At 31.0% G+C, this 15623-nt stretch overlaps 1 protein-coding gene across 1 annotated transcript in view; it reads right to left on the bottom strand.

The window, feature by feature from the left end:
• LOC114331342 (hydrocephalus-inducing protein-like) overlaps positions 1 to 15623 on the bottom strand; it is a 691883-nt gene that overhangs the window by 278223 nt on the left and 398037 nt on the right. Inside the window, exons 43-44 of the mRNA XM_050647266.1 lie at positions 13464 to 13648; positions 168 to 416 (exon numbers count right to left, since the gene is read on the bottom strand). Of these exons, the coding sequence (XP_050503223.1) occupies positions 168 to 416; positions 13464 to 13648 (434 nt within the window). The remainder of the gene's footprint in view (positions 1 to 167; positions 417 to 13463; positions 13649 to 15623) is intronic.

Consider the following 15623-nt stretch of genomic DNA (forward strand, 5'->3'; position numbering starts at 1 on the left):
CTTTTATTGGATAGTAGAAATTCTTGAAGAGAGAAATAAAATTTTCCGAAAGCTTGAATCTTGAAATAATATTGTTGTTTACACAGTTTATTAAATGTTTATCAATATTTAAAAAATAAATATCCGCAGAAAATAGACGAAGAATACTCATTGTCTAGTATGCTTACCTTGAGAGTTGAACGACGACTGAAAATCTTATATCAAAATGTTTAAAGACAGCATCCGGTTGATTAAGATCCAAAAATTTACAAGTATACAATGGAACGTCTTCTAATACAAATTCTTCAATAGGATGGAAGATGAATTGTAATGCTGAGGATTTTTGAGGTAGTAGTGTTTCTGACTCAGCACTTAGCTTGAAAAAGGAGCTAATTTTTTCTAATTCTTTTTCGGTCGGATGATTTATTTTATCAACTCTACAAAATATCCAGAACGTTAAATTATTCGATAACAATTTATAGGCTATTGATTATGTATTTTAGAAAGGAACTACAACGTTAACGGGGTTTTATTGTTTCATATAGTCAATGGACCTCTAAATATGAAAAACCCGCGGAGTGCTGCCATTTAAAGGGATGTGTTTTTGAGTTCTATGCACTTTTGGTGCAAACACGTCTACAGGAAAATTGTTCCGGGTTAAATTTGCTATCGAAACATCACATTTTAAAGTGAAATATATTTTTGTTTACAAAAATATATTCAAAAGAAAAAAACATGAAAGATAGCAATTTTGTTTTTTGCCCCATAACTATTTTCCTCCGGCATATTTATACATAGGCATTGCTTCACAGAAGAAAAACATCCGTCTTTTCTCTTTAAAATGACGTATAGTAGAAGTCTCTATGATTTCTAGTATCCAAAATATGATTTTTCAAATTTCGCTACTCACAGAGATTTTGGCCCATTTTCCTTGTTACGTCTCAAACATTGTTCTGTAACTTTTTTCTACGTACCTTTGGGTATATGAAATGTTACATTTAGTAGGAAGAAAAGTCAATATCCTTTAAAACCTTAAAATGGTCTATTGTAGGAGGCTTTATGACTATTTTTAAGCAAGATAAGGTTAATTAAATTTTATACTTTTAATGTTTTTTGATATATTCTACGATTACCTTTAAATTTTTCATTATAACTTTTTTTATTGAATATTTAGGTATATACATTGTACAATAGCTTATTGTATATTGTATTGTAGCTTAATAAACTACAAAGCTTATTTTGTGTACTTTAAAATGGTGTATTGTAAAAAAATCTAGGACTACTTTTAAACAAGATATGCTTTTTCAAAATGTGACATATACACATGCAATAGGTCCCACTAAGTTGGAACCATATGGAAAACTTTTTTATTATTAACTTTATGAAAAAAAATTATTCTTTATGAAATGATTTGCATAGTTTAAAACCTCACATGCAATCATAAGATATAAAATTTTATCAATATTGTACGAGGTATGTCAAAAAATATGAATTTCGTTCAAGAGTAAAGTACCTTTATATTTCACAATATTAAAAGTGTTATTAAGAAAAGTGTTTTGGAATTAAAAGTTATGTTATAGTATGCAATTATATTCTTTTAATTGAAAAAAAATTTTTAAAAAAATTAAAGCGTTCTCAAATTAAGTATACTCTTGGCTATCCCACTGATATCTTGTTTAAAAATACTCCTAAAATTTTTTGCAATACACCGTTTTAAAGTAAAGAAAATAAGCTTTTTTATTGCGCGATGTATATACCTAAATGTACAAGAAAAAAAGTCATAACGAGAAATTTAAAAAATAATTCTTAAGAATATCAAAAATCATTAAAAGTATAAAACCTTGAAAAAGCATAATTTGCTTAAAAAGAGCCGTATATCCTTATACAATAGACCATTTTAAAGGTAACTCTCTTCTCTATCTACAAAATGTACCACTGCACATACCTAGAAATCCGTAGAAAAAATTTACAGAACAATATTTGCGAAATAATGGGGAAAATGGCCCAATAATTCTGTGAGCGGCGAAATTTTAAAAATTCTATTTCGGAAAATATAAATCCTAGAGACTTTTACCAAACTTCATTTTAAATAGGATAGATGGAAGTTATTTTTCGCTGAAGCAATGCTTATAAAGTCCTTTTCATGAGTATTTTTCAGTGCGTCAGTATTTTTCAGTTTTTCGATTTCTTTCTAACGCATTAAGTTGTATGTGACAGAAAAAAAGGCACGTCTGTGATTACAGAAATTTATAACATTTATTCTAGATGTCGATAGATGGCGCTATAATCGAAAAAAAAAATTATTTACGAATTATATAATATATCTACGAATATATAACATACAATTTATAAGACTATGCAAATCAAAGAAAATACCATTTTATAAATGCAATAAACACAATTAATTTGTTTTTATGCCAAATTGCAAATAAAATGTGACAACTATCAGATTTACTAAAATGTCATGTTAGAATAAATGTCATAAATGTGTATTATCACGGACTTACCTTTTTTTTATCATTTATGACTAGCGTTACCAGGTGTCCCGATTTGCGCGGGACGTCCCGATTTTCAAGGGTCTGGGGACGCGTACCGATTTGTACCTGATCGGGACACTAAATGTCCCGATAAATTTCACCAATGAAAACCAATTTCAGCATGACTTGCAGTGAATTTTGTAACGAATTTTATAAGGTTATAAAAAACAAGGCACTCCAAAAAGACAAAATCGAATGAAAAATATAATTTTAATAAAAAATGAATAATTTCCTTAATCTACGATTTTGTTTTGTAATTTCGTCTGATTATTATGATTATGTAGGATTAAATACAGATTATAGAAACACCATGTAGTCCAGTAAATGAACGCGAAATACGGCGATACCGTGTAACTTTCAGGGTCAACTCCAAATTGCGTGAAAATTTGGACTTAGGTTCTACTTAATGTCCACTTCACAATTGAACTTGTGCCGTTGGTTGCTTTTACTCGGGGGGTGACAGTCATCCCTAGTCGGGGGTAAAAGTCTGCACGTTTAAAATAAGTCCGGAAATGGATAAATTCTAAGCAACTTTAGTTCTATAAAATTTTTTAACTTAGTTAATACTTTTCGAGTTATTTGCAATTAAAAATGTTTATTTTTCGAGAAAAAATCACGTTTTCAGGCGGTTTTTCACAAACAACTCAAAAAGTATTTGATCGAAAAAAATATTCTTAACAAAAATGTAGCATATAAAAAAATGGAAAAAAATTATGAATTCGTAAAATTTATAGACCCAGCAAAAGCAAAGTTTTTGCTCATGAAAAATACGTTCTTATTCGTCAAAATCAAAAACAAATATTTCAAAGTGAAATAACCAAAACATGAAGCACTTTTCGGGAAAAACCCATTAAGACTTTTTTTAAGTGTTTAATAAAGCTTTATTTTTGTTTATGAAAAAACAAAAGATGTAGATCTTTGAAACACACTCAGTGATCAAAAGATCCACAGGTACTGGTTTAACGACCATGTTATGTCTATGTCTCGGATGTTGTTTTTTGATGGAATGTGTCTAAAGATATTCAACCTCTCATCTTTACCGATGAGCCCACGGAGGTTGAAGAGGGCGAAACACATTTCTAAGAACTGGTGTTTGGATCTTTGATTCTATTCGAAAAATTTTTCCCAGCCAGAAATAGTGGATGTGTGAGTTATTCGTAAGGGGATTTTTCCATATTCTCTATTTCATTTGTTTGACTTTATTTTTGTTTTAAAAAAGTCTCTAGTATCAAAACTAAGCCAGTTATGCTCAAAATCAAGTTGACCCCTTTTTTTGGTTAAAAATTCGTAAAAATCTCCCAGTATTTAGCACCCTAAATGTAATTAATCGTTACCGCTTTACAAACAATTTAGTTTAATTATGTATTTTTTATATGATCTGTAAGTTTCACCCGTTTGAAGGGCTTATTTTTGAAATAGTTAAAGTTGAAGGGGCCTGAACGAGTCACTAATCACGAGTGTATGCAAAATATGAACAGTCATATCTTAACCAATTTTTGTGTTACAGAAAAACAAATTGAAACTATCATATTATTTATAAAAGCACAACCTACATTTTTTCTCGAGATTTTTCGTATCACTAATACTTTTTTAGGTATTTTGAAAAGAGGGCATTTCTTCCAATATTTTAGACCATATTTTTACTATAAAACCAATTTTTTCTCCAAAATAAGCACTTTCAACCGGTAAACATTCCAGACCGTATAAACAATACACATTTAAAGTAAATGGTAAAGCGGTAACGATTAATTTTATTTAGGTTGCTAAATAGAAGGAGATTTTCACGTTTTTTTTACCAATAAAGGGGCTAACTTTATTTTGAACGTAACTCACTTACTTTGAATGCTAAGGACTTTTATATGAAACAAAAATAAAGATTTCTTTGAACAATTAAAGTAATTTCTAATAATTTCTTCCCGAAAATTGCTTCATTTTTTGATTACTTCACGAAATATTCGATTTTGAATTTGACGAATAAGAACGTATTTTTGATTAGCTACCACTTTGCTTTTACTGGTTTTATAGACTTTCTGATCACACAATTTTTTTTACGAGCTACATTTCTGCTAAGAATATTTTTTTCGATGACATACTTACTTCTTGAGTTATTTGCGAAAAAAATGGAAAAATAAACATTTTTAATCGCAAATTACTCGAAAAGTGTGGACTTAAATAAAAATTCTCTAGATCAAAAACTGTTTAGAATAAGTCAATTTATCCATTTTGGGACTTATTTCAACGCGCGTTTTTTCACCTCCGAGAAGGGGTAACTGTCACCCCCCAAGTAAAAGCAACCAACGGTACACGTTCAACTTTGAAGCAAACGGTAAGTAGAAGATAAAACCAAATTTTCATGCAATTCGGAGTTGACCCTGAAAATTATACTCCAATACGGTCATTTACTGGACTATTGTTGTTTGTTTGTCCCGATCTACAACCCTAAATCACGATTTGTTTTACCTTATGTACCGATTTAAAACAAATCGGACCTGGCAACACTATTTGTGACGCACTGAAAAATGCTCATGAAAAGGACTCTACCTATATCCCTGTGGAAAAAAGTTATGGGACAAAAAACAAAATTGCTTTCTTTCGTGTTTTTTTCTTGATTTTCTTTTGAATATATTTTTGTAAAAAAAAATATTCATGAATTTAAAAGGTGATACTTCGATAGTAATTTGAACCTGAAACAATTTTCCTGTAGACGTGTTTATACCAAAAATGCATAGAACTTACTCTAATTCACTCTGTGCCTAGGGACTAATTAACCTCTTTCTCAAAAACGCACCCATTTAAATAGTAGCACTCCGCGGTTTTTTCAAGTTCAGAGATCCATTGACCATATGAGACAATAAAATCCCGTTAACGTTGTAGTTCCTTTTAGCTCTCTTATTTTGAACATAATCAATAGCCTATTATTTAAAATTAACACAAAATAAAAATTGCTAACTACAATAAATTAATTCTCTAATTTGCTCATTAATGTTGTTGGTGCGAGAGAGGCTTTGTTCTCAATACAAGTCTTATTCCAGAGATGCAGATATGTTAATTGCGACGTATACGAATCTCTGGTTCGAAATATGATGCAAATAGTAAAAGAAGCAGGAATTAATAACAAAGATGTGAAAATAGTTAGAAACCTTCACTGAAATCAGATTGCAACCTCAAAGTTGTACTAGGTTGTTCAATAAGTTTTGCGGTTCGATAAGAGAGGGCGTTGCTACTAGCCTAATTTTTTTGTTATGTTGGTACACTCTTCATATGAACGTATGTGAAGTTTTATTTCATTATTCATTAATTATTAATTCTGTTAATTCATTATTTTTTTAGAAGCCATTTCGTATCGATACGTCACGGTATTTTTTACAATGGAAATAATCAAGTATCGTGCAGTAATTAAATGTTTATTTTTGGAAGATTTAAAAGCAAAGGAAATTTTATGAAAGAATGCTGAAAGTATAGCTGAAAGCGACAGGAGATGACGTAGTTACCGGGCACCAGGTACCACGTACAGCATTGCCGAAATGTTCAGCGACCTCGATCAAAAATCTAGGGATAACAAGTTTCAACGATTTTCATAATGAATTTCCATAAAATTCCAGGAGTCAACATGCATACTGGGATACCAGGCACCAGGTACCTCTTAGAGCTTCGCCGACCCTATATTCCTGTTCAGCGACATCAAAAACCCCCCGAATATGAAAATTGAACTCATTCCCATAATTACTTTCCGAGTTGTGAATTTTTATTTTGTGAACACTTTGAGATGCACTTTGGAAAATGCATTTTCCGCATACAAGAATGCAATTTGCCTTTGTCCCTCATGCCATGTGTTCAAGAATTTTTCTGAAGCTCTATCGAATCGAATGCAAAAGGTTTCATAACGATCGGTTATCGGTCTTACTTTAAAAAAGTTAGATGTTTTAGAAGAAAAGTTAGGCGATTTTAGTGCTTTATTTCCTCGCCTACTACTATTTTTTATAAGTTCTGGGAGGGGTTTTAACACTGATTCTTACAGTAGAAAGATGAGATGCTCAATTTAAACGTGGTCGTTCAAGCCTTGAAGTCGATCCACGTCAAGGATGCCCAAACAGAGCAACAACGTCTGTGTATTTGTGTATTTTCACTCCTAAATAAAAACTGATATGACTCTATTTTTTGTGGCTTTTTTCCCAAACGTACGGCCCTAGAAAACATATTGTTCCTAACTCATGCGGAAAGTGTCTTCCCCGCACTCGACTGCTTGCCCGAACTCCGCTATCGCGTGGTTCTGGTCAACGGCAGTCTCGTGCGTGAAAGTATCACTTAATTATTTATATGGGAAATAAGCCACAATTAAAATTATTTTTTTCATTTTAATTGTGGCTTATTTCCCATATAAATAATTAATCATGAAAATGCCACAAGGAAATAGCTTCAGAATAACATAAAGTATCACTTTCCGCACTAGTTAGGAAAATAACTATTTTGATCAGGATAATGCACCGTGTCGTATGAGCATTTTACCAATGGCTAAAATCCATGAATTAAAGTTCAAATTGTTGGAGCATCCACAGTATTATTATCAGATTTGCTTCCTAGCAACTGTTTTAATACCAAAAAAAATATATGCGTGGAAAGCGTTTTTCATCAAATGATGAGTATGTACCAGCTGTGGAAGCGTATTTTGCAACTCTTTCTGATTCTCCCTTCAGGTATGGAATTTATAAATTGAAATCTCGTTAGAACAAGTGTATTGATGTTCACGGAGACTATATTGAATAATAGTCTGTGCTGATTATCGGAGAATAGGTCATTTTTGGGAAAAGTTATTTACCAGTTATTTTGTTGCTGGAATCGAAGCTTATGATTATATATATTCATAATATAGGTATGCAAAGTCCGCAGATAGAGTGCTACTTTTTTTATTAACAAAATGGCGCCCCCAAATCGTCTTTTTTTCAATTTTTGCTCTATAACTCCGAACATTTTAACTTCACACTAAAAACACCCTAATAAAAATTCACCGAAATTAAATTCTGCATAAAGACATGTTTTCCCGATCTGCTCCGATAAAAATTTTCCTCGAAAAATTCGGATTTTCCCAACAAAATCTTTAAATTTCAAATAAAGTTTTAGATAAGTAATAATTTACGGTCGCAATAATAACCAAAATAATTATGATACACTGATTAAATTTTGAAATCTTATAAAGATGAGATGCCTATTTAATATTTTGTAGACAAAATATAAATTTTTAATTTTTTTGAATAATCTTTAAATGTTTAAAAAAAATAGTTATAAACAAATTAACGTTTCTCAGAAAGTTTTTATTATATTCTAATTTTAAAAAATAATTCAAATGCGTATTTCAAAGGTCTTGAAAATGAATGCTTTAAAACTTTTTTCCAACCATTTGCAAAAAAGTTATGAAACAGCAAAGTAAACATACGATACTACGTTGTTTATAATTTCTTTTAATTCTTTCAAAGCGTGAAAGTGAGTTTAAAGTACAGGCTAATTACTTACAAAAAATATCGATTATTAGTTTAATGGTTATATTTTAATTAAAGATTATAAATATTTTTTTTAGACTTAAGTAGACTAATACAGTACCGTAGCTATGTATTATGTATTATACCCGTCCAAATACACAACTCGCGCGAGTTTAAAGCGTGTCAGTCGCTTCGAGTGAACATCTCCGGCTCTGTATCAAGCCTACTTTCGCGCTAAAAATTACAAAAAAACATTTTTAATCTTTGATTAAAATATAACCATTGAACTAATGTTTGATATTTTTTGAGAGTAATTAGTTTGTACCATAAACTCACTTTTAAGCTTTCAAACAATCAAAACAAATTATCAACAACGGAGTAATCGTATGTTTATTTTCTGTTTCATAACTTTTTTAAAAATGGTTGGAAAATTTTTTTAAAGCATTTCCATTTCAATACATTTGAAATACGCATTTTAAGTATTTTTTAAAATTATAATATAGTAAACAATTTCTGAGAAATGTTAATTTGTTTATAACTATTTTTTTAAACATTTAAAGATTATGCAAAAAATGAAAAATTTATATTTTGTCGACAAAATATTAAATAGGCATCACATCTTTATAATCTTTCTAAGTTTGATCAATGTCTTATGATTATTTTGGTTGTTACTGCGACTGTAAATTAACAATTGAATTGTTGTTAAAATATTCATTTAATTTTCACCGGCTTCTGCAGTTATAATCTATATCAAGAAAGATTTTATTTCACCAAGTTATTTAATTATTGATAAATAATTACTTCTCCAAAAAATTTATTTGAAAATTCGAGATTTTGTTGGGAAAACTCACATTTTCCGAGGAAAATTTTTGTCGGAGCAAATCGGGAAAGAGATGCCTCTATGTAGAATTAAATTGGGGTGAATTTTTATTTGAGTGTTTTTGGTGAAAAATTAAAATCTTCGGAGTTATAGACCAATAATTGAAAAAAAACACGATTTGGGGGCGCCATTTTGTTAATAAAAAAAGTAGCACACTATCTGCGGACTTTGCATACCTATATTATTAATATATAGGATCATAATATTCGATTCCAGCAATAAAATTGCTGATAAATAACCTTTCTTTGTACTTTACTAATTAGACCAGCGTATTATAACTATTTTTTTTTTAATTTAAAGATTATGCAAAAAAACTAAAAATTTATATTTTGTCAATAAAATATTAAATAAGCATCTCATCTTTATAATCTTTATAAGTTTGATCAATGTATCATGATTATTTTGGTTATTATTGCGATCGTAAATTGTTAATTAACAATTGAATTGTTGCTAAAATATTCATTTAATTTTCACCGGCTTCTGATATTACAATCTATACCAAGAAAGCTTTGATGTCACTAAGTTATTTAATTATTGATTAATAATTACTTACCTAAAACTTTATTCGAAAATTAGAGATTTTGTTGGGAAACCCACATTTTTCGAGGAAAATTTTCGTCGTAGCAAATCGGGAAAAACATATTTCTATGGAGAATTTAATTGCGGTGAATTTTTATTAAGGTGTTTTTGTTGTAAAGTTAAAATCTTCGGAGTTATAGAGCAAAAATTGAAAAAAACACGATTTTCGGACGCCATTTTGTTTATAAAAAAAGTAGCACACTATCTGCGGACTTTGCATACCTATACTATTATATATAGGATCTTATAAACCGATTCCAGCAATAAAATTGCTGGTAAATAACTTTTCCATGAAGTTTGCTAATTAGCCCAGAGTATAATAAAATGTATTTTAAGTCAAAAAATTGTGATTTTCTTATCGAACCGCAAAACTTATTGAACAACCTAGTCCGTGAACGCTTCCATTATGTGAAAATCATAAGTGAAGTGAGGCAAGGCTGTATTTTGTCGCTTGTAATCTTCAATATCTACTCGTTAAAAAATATTTAATGCAGATGACACCATAGTATTTGCGGACAACCTAGATGACCTACAAGTCCTCATGAACAAAATTACATATTACAGTTAACAATATGAATAATAAAAATGTAAAGACAAAGCTTGACGCACTTGAAAGAGTGACGCACTACAACTACCTCGACACCGTAATAAATTAAGAACGGACCAACAACTAATAGTCCATTGAAATGTTACATTTTTTAGACCATGCCTTGCATTTGTTAGAGGAGTCATTTTTATTTTTCTAATATGTAGGGGGATTCAGTAAAAGCTTAAGTTCAAGTTTTTGGGGTGGCCACCCTTGTCCCCCGGCCGCCATCTTGGAAAAGGGGTGCAAAATGGATTCGCGCTGTATCTCGTAAACTAGCAACCTTACATAAAATTTAAACACATATGAAATGTAGCAAATTAAATTTTCTACAGTTTTATTTCTATCACTTTTTATTGTCAAGTGACCACCAAAAAAGATATAAACAAAAATAAATGATGTTTTTTTAACAAGTTTCCTTTTGGACGTTATAACTTTTTTCAGTTCATTTTACAATAAAATAACATTGGAATTTCGTAGAGGGTTTTTCAACGAACAATTTCCACTGTAAAGTTGTTTAATTTTATTTATTGTTCTAGGTTTTACAGCGCTTTAAACTTGACCAAATTCTCGTTTGCTCATAGGGATGTAATAAAAACAGAACGTTAGGCTTAATTTCCTATTCATATATTTTTTATTTATACCATTGATTATGATCTTAATATTCATATGCTATGATTAAACTGTTTTTGACTCTTTTTCCCACCACCCATAAGGTAGAGTCTGGATGAGCGGTTTTTTGTGTGGTATCCCCAGTGGGCCTTATCCACGGACAATTTCTAGACAAAATAATATTCAATACACAGCTGAATATTTGAGGGCTGCATTTCGGCAACCGCAAGCATTTCCACAGTTTCCTTTGCATCTTCAAAAGATTAATTTCATAAGTTCGGGGGGTGCTGAAGGCTTGGAAGTTTGGATTTTTATCCAATATTTTCCATGTCTTTTCCAGCCCCAATCTTTTGGATAGCAATGTTTACCGAGCCATGACTGAATCTGGTGATTCACTTTAAGACTGTGAGTAAAAACGGGCTGCATCTGATGTTGGAGGAAGTGGGGAGAGATTAAATGCATTTTTGTCACTGTCTTAGCGAATCGTTTTTATGTCAGAGTGTCCAGAGGATCATCTTTATTTCCGCCGTATAAAGTGATGAAAAAACGTTCGCCAACAACACTGAGTAAAGGTGGCTCGACTTTTTCACTGACAAAATAATGTTGTTCCACTAGATAACTCAGGATGCTTCTGCAAAAATTTTATGAATTTTACTTTGCCCATGTTATACACTTAAAGGCTTACGTTGTATCCCAGAAGGCATAGAGAAACAGCAAATTCTCTGCAATTATGTCGTCATATATAAAACTTAAAGGACAGTACAATTTTCGGACGTAGGTCCTTTTGAAGGTTTTAAAAAATACATTAGATTGACTTCTTCCTAATGCCGTGAGCAAGACAATGATGTCGATGTCTTCTGCTATGATTGTCACCGAATCATATGACTTTGATGCAGCAAGCGCACAACGGACGATCACAGAATCTGCATCAGATTCAGCCTGGTCGACACTAAGACCCACCTCTGATAGAGCTGTCTTCAGAAGGCATATGAAGTTAGCTTTGTTCGTTTCATTACCAAGAATTTTTTCTTGCGATAATGTTGGTACGGTGCTCTTAGCAAACTGTACCTCTGTCGATTGGTGCTTTTTAGTGCTATGGAAGCGCTCCCATGACTTTGTTCCTACGATATCAGGGTTTTCGGAATAGCCATCAAATTCTATACTTGTACATAATCCATAATATTGTTGCATATACCGAACATACTTATCGAGAATGTTGTTAAAAGAGTCTATCCCAAACCACTTTATGTATCAGAAAACCACCATCGATAACAAAGTCGCTTTTGTGACTGTTAGTACAGGGTCGTTATATTGGTGTAAAGTCGTTAAACTAAGATGATTTGGTATCTTTTCTCTCATTCCATCCTCTGTGGATAATGCCAATGGAGAAGGTGCAAAAATTGTTTAATAATAGCATAGGAATATTAAGATCCTAATAAATTGCATGAATAAAAAATATATAGATAGAAAATTAAGCCTAACGGTTTTTTTTGTATCTCTATGAGCATTCGAGAATCTGGTTAAGTTTGGAGAGCTGTGATAAATAAATAATATTAAGCAACTTTATACTGGACATTGTTTGTTAAAAAACCCTCTAAAAAATTGCTGTGATGTCATTTTATTGTAAAATAAACAAGTTATAACCTCCAAAATGAAATTTGTTACAAAATGTTCTCTTATTTTTGTTTATAACTTTTTTGTTGGTCACTTGACGATAAAAAGTAATGAATATAAAATTATAGGAAATTTAATTTTCAACATTTTATCTCTAATTAAATTTTCTGTAGAGTTGCTAGTTTACGAGATACAGCGCGAGATCCCTTTGCACCCCTTTTTCCAAGATGGCGACCGGGGAACAAGTGTGGCGACCCCAAAAACGTGAACTGAGCCCCGTACACATTAAAAAAAAATAAAATTGACTCTTCTAACAAATGCAACCCTAAATGTAACATTTCAATGGACTATAAGAGATAAAAACGCTCATCGAAAAAGCTAGGTCCACCCTCAACCGGATGGGGGTCTTCTTTAACAGCCACAACCTCTCTCTTGTCATAAAAGTAAGAATGATGTGATGCTACGCTACGTCTTCTCTGTCCTTTTTATGGTGTTGAATCATAGACCTTGAGCGACAATATCTGCAGAAAATTGGAAGCATTTGAGACGTGGCTGAACCGAAGAATAATTAAAATCCAGTGGACTGACCGGGCCACAAATGAGGAGGTCCTCATAAAAATGAAAAGAACCAAGACCTGATCACCATCAAATCTCGACAGTTAGAATACTTCAGACACATTATATGAAATAAATACAGTTATGCCCTATAACAAGCCATCCAGCAAGGAAAAATATTTGGAAAGCGAGATCCAAGAAGAAGAACATCTGGTTAAAAAACCTCAGAACCTGGTTCAATACAACATATATGTGCAGCTTTTCCGCGCTGCTGCAAATGAGTTACAGATTGCCATAATGATCGCCAACATTGTCATGGATAGGCACATCAAGAAGGAAAATTCGCTCATCTTATGAATTTTTTAATGCTTTATCCACATTTTTCTTCTCATGAACAATATGTTTCAACTTAGGATATCTGCCCTCTATGAACTATCTTTGCATACGTTGTCGTCAAAATTGAAGAAAATATTACCATTTAATAAAAACAAAATTTTTAAAAGGCAAAGTTTTCAACCTAATAGAAACATTAATAATATTGAAAAATATTAAAAATATTATTAAAAGACATTTTTAACAACATTTTTATTTTGTGTTTGATTTCAAAAACGATATCCAGAACTTAAATATACGTAAAATATACTTACTCTAATTTTACAAACGTTTTGCTACTATTTGTCAAGTGTAAAGGAATTTTATACTCTATTTTGCCCTTTATTTCTCCCAAAACAATGTGCTCGTTGTAATGCAAAATATATTCGACAGAATCAGACTGTAACGATATGCTCTCAGTTAGAAAAGGGACGGTGTCCGAACAATTTAAATCGTAAACCTAAAACATAAATGTATCTACTATACAGTGTGTAACAAAAATGTAGGTCATAAATTATATATTCTGCGACCAAAAATAGCTCGATTGAACCTAACTTACCTCAGAACAAATGTGCACATACAAAAAAGTTACAACCCTTTGAAGTTACAAAATGAAAATGGATTTTTTTCCGATATGTGGAAAACTATTAGAGATTTTTTATTGAAATTGGACATAGGGCGTTCTTATATCAGGAACATCTTAAAAAAATTGTGCATCCCATAAAAATTGTATGGGGGTTTTGTTCCCTTAAATCGCCCAAACTTTTGTGTACGTTCCAATTAAACTATTATTGTGATATCATTAGTTAAACTCAATATTTTTAAAAAACTTTCTTGCCTCTTGGTACTTTTTTTTTTTCAATAAGTCAGTTTTTATCGAGATATTTTTAACTTTTGTAAAATCCAACACATATTTTTTGTAAATGGTTAAGTAAGATTATAGAGACCTGGTAATAATATGAAAATGTATTTATAGCATTTACATTTTTAGGTTTATTTTGAAACTTTAAAAAAGCCATATCTCGATAAAAACTTGCTAATCGAAAAAATACTAAAAGGCAAACAAGTTTTAAAACATCATGTTTAACTAATGGTACCACAATAATAATTTAATTGGAACGCACACAAATATTTGTGCGGTTTAAGGGAGCAAAACCTCCATCTCCATAAAATTTGTATGTAAACATATTAAAAAAGAAGCCGCATCTCGATAAAAACTGGCTCACGCCAGTTTTTATCTCGCATCTCGAAAAAATTCTAAGAAACAAAAAAGTTTTAAAAATATTGTGTTTTACTAATGGTATCACGTTTAATAGGAACGTACACAAAACTTTGGAGGGGGGCAGGGTTACGGGAACAAATCCCTATAAAATGTTTATGGGTTGCACAAATATCATTGTAATTTCTTTAAGATGTTCCTGCCATAAGAATGTCATATACTTATCCATTTTCAATAAAAAAAAAATTAATATTTTTCGGTATATTGAAAAAAATCGATCTTTATTTTGTAACTTCAAAGGACTTTGAACTATTTTATGTGCACATTTTTACTAAGGTAAGTTAGATTAAATCGAACTATTTATGGTCCTAGAATATGCGACTTAATTTATGACCTGTCTTTTCGTATATTTAGGTCCTTTATCTATTATAGTATGAACTATACATAGTAGTAGCATACTAGAGTATACAGGGTGGTGAATCGAAAAACGGGCCATAGGAAACTCAATGTAAAATTTTAAACTGTTGAATTCCTGCTTCCCTAATTATGTTACATCAAAAGTCATGAGAAGTTATTTGTAGAGGATTGAAATCTGTATTAAAAACAGAAGTTACAATTGTTCTACGATTTAAACACATTCCAAAATTTTGAAAAATATAATGTATTTACCGCAGTAGGTATATGTGGGCATGTTAGGCCACACGTTACTATTTAACTGACAGTGAGCACACTATTGACTGAAGAAAATATCTTTATTATTAATACTTTCTCCTTAGCTGAGGGTATCTGATCAACTTTATTGTGTTTTAAACAATAAATGATAAAATAAATAAAGAAATTGACAGTTCAAATTGTTAATATAATAAACTCATTGTCACCGAATGCAATCTTATACACATTATTGCACTGTGTGTGGCGTAACTTTGGCGTATTTCTCTGAAAATTGTATTATATTTTTACAAAATTTTGAATAATTATTGTTCGTAGAACAATATTAACAGTTGTTTTCAATACAGATTTCAATTCTCTACAAATAGTTTCTTATGACTTTCGATGTAAAATAATTAGGGAAGCAGGAATTCAACAGTTTAGAATTTTACATTGAGTTTCCTATGGCCCGTGTTCCAATTCACCACCCGGTATAGATTGATTATACTTGGAATTTAAAATTTTTATAATATAAAGATTTTTTTTTTAATCAAGTAGGTCTATTCTT

This window comes from Diabrotica virgifera, chromosome 3 (assembly GCF_917563875.1).
Source record: "Diabrotica virgifera virgifera chromosome 3, PGI_DIABVI_V3a".
Classification (NCBI taxonomy): domain Eukaryota; kingdom Metazoa; phylum Arthropoda; class Insecta; order Coleoptera; family Chrysomelidae; genus Diabrotica; species Diabrotica virgifera.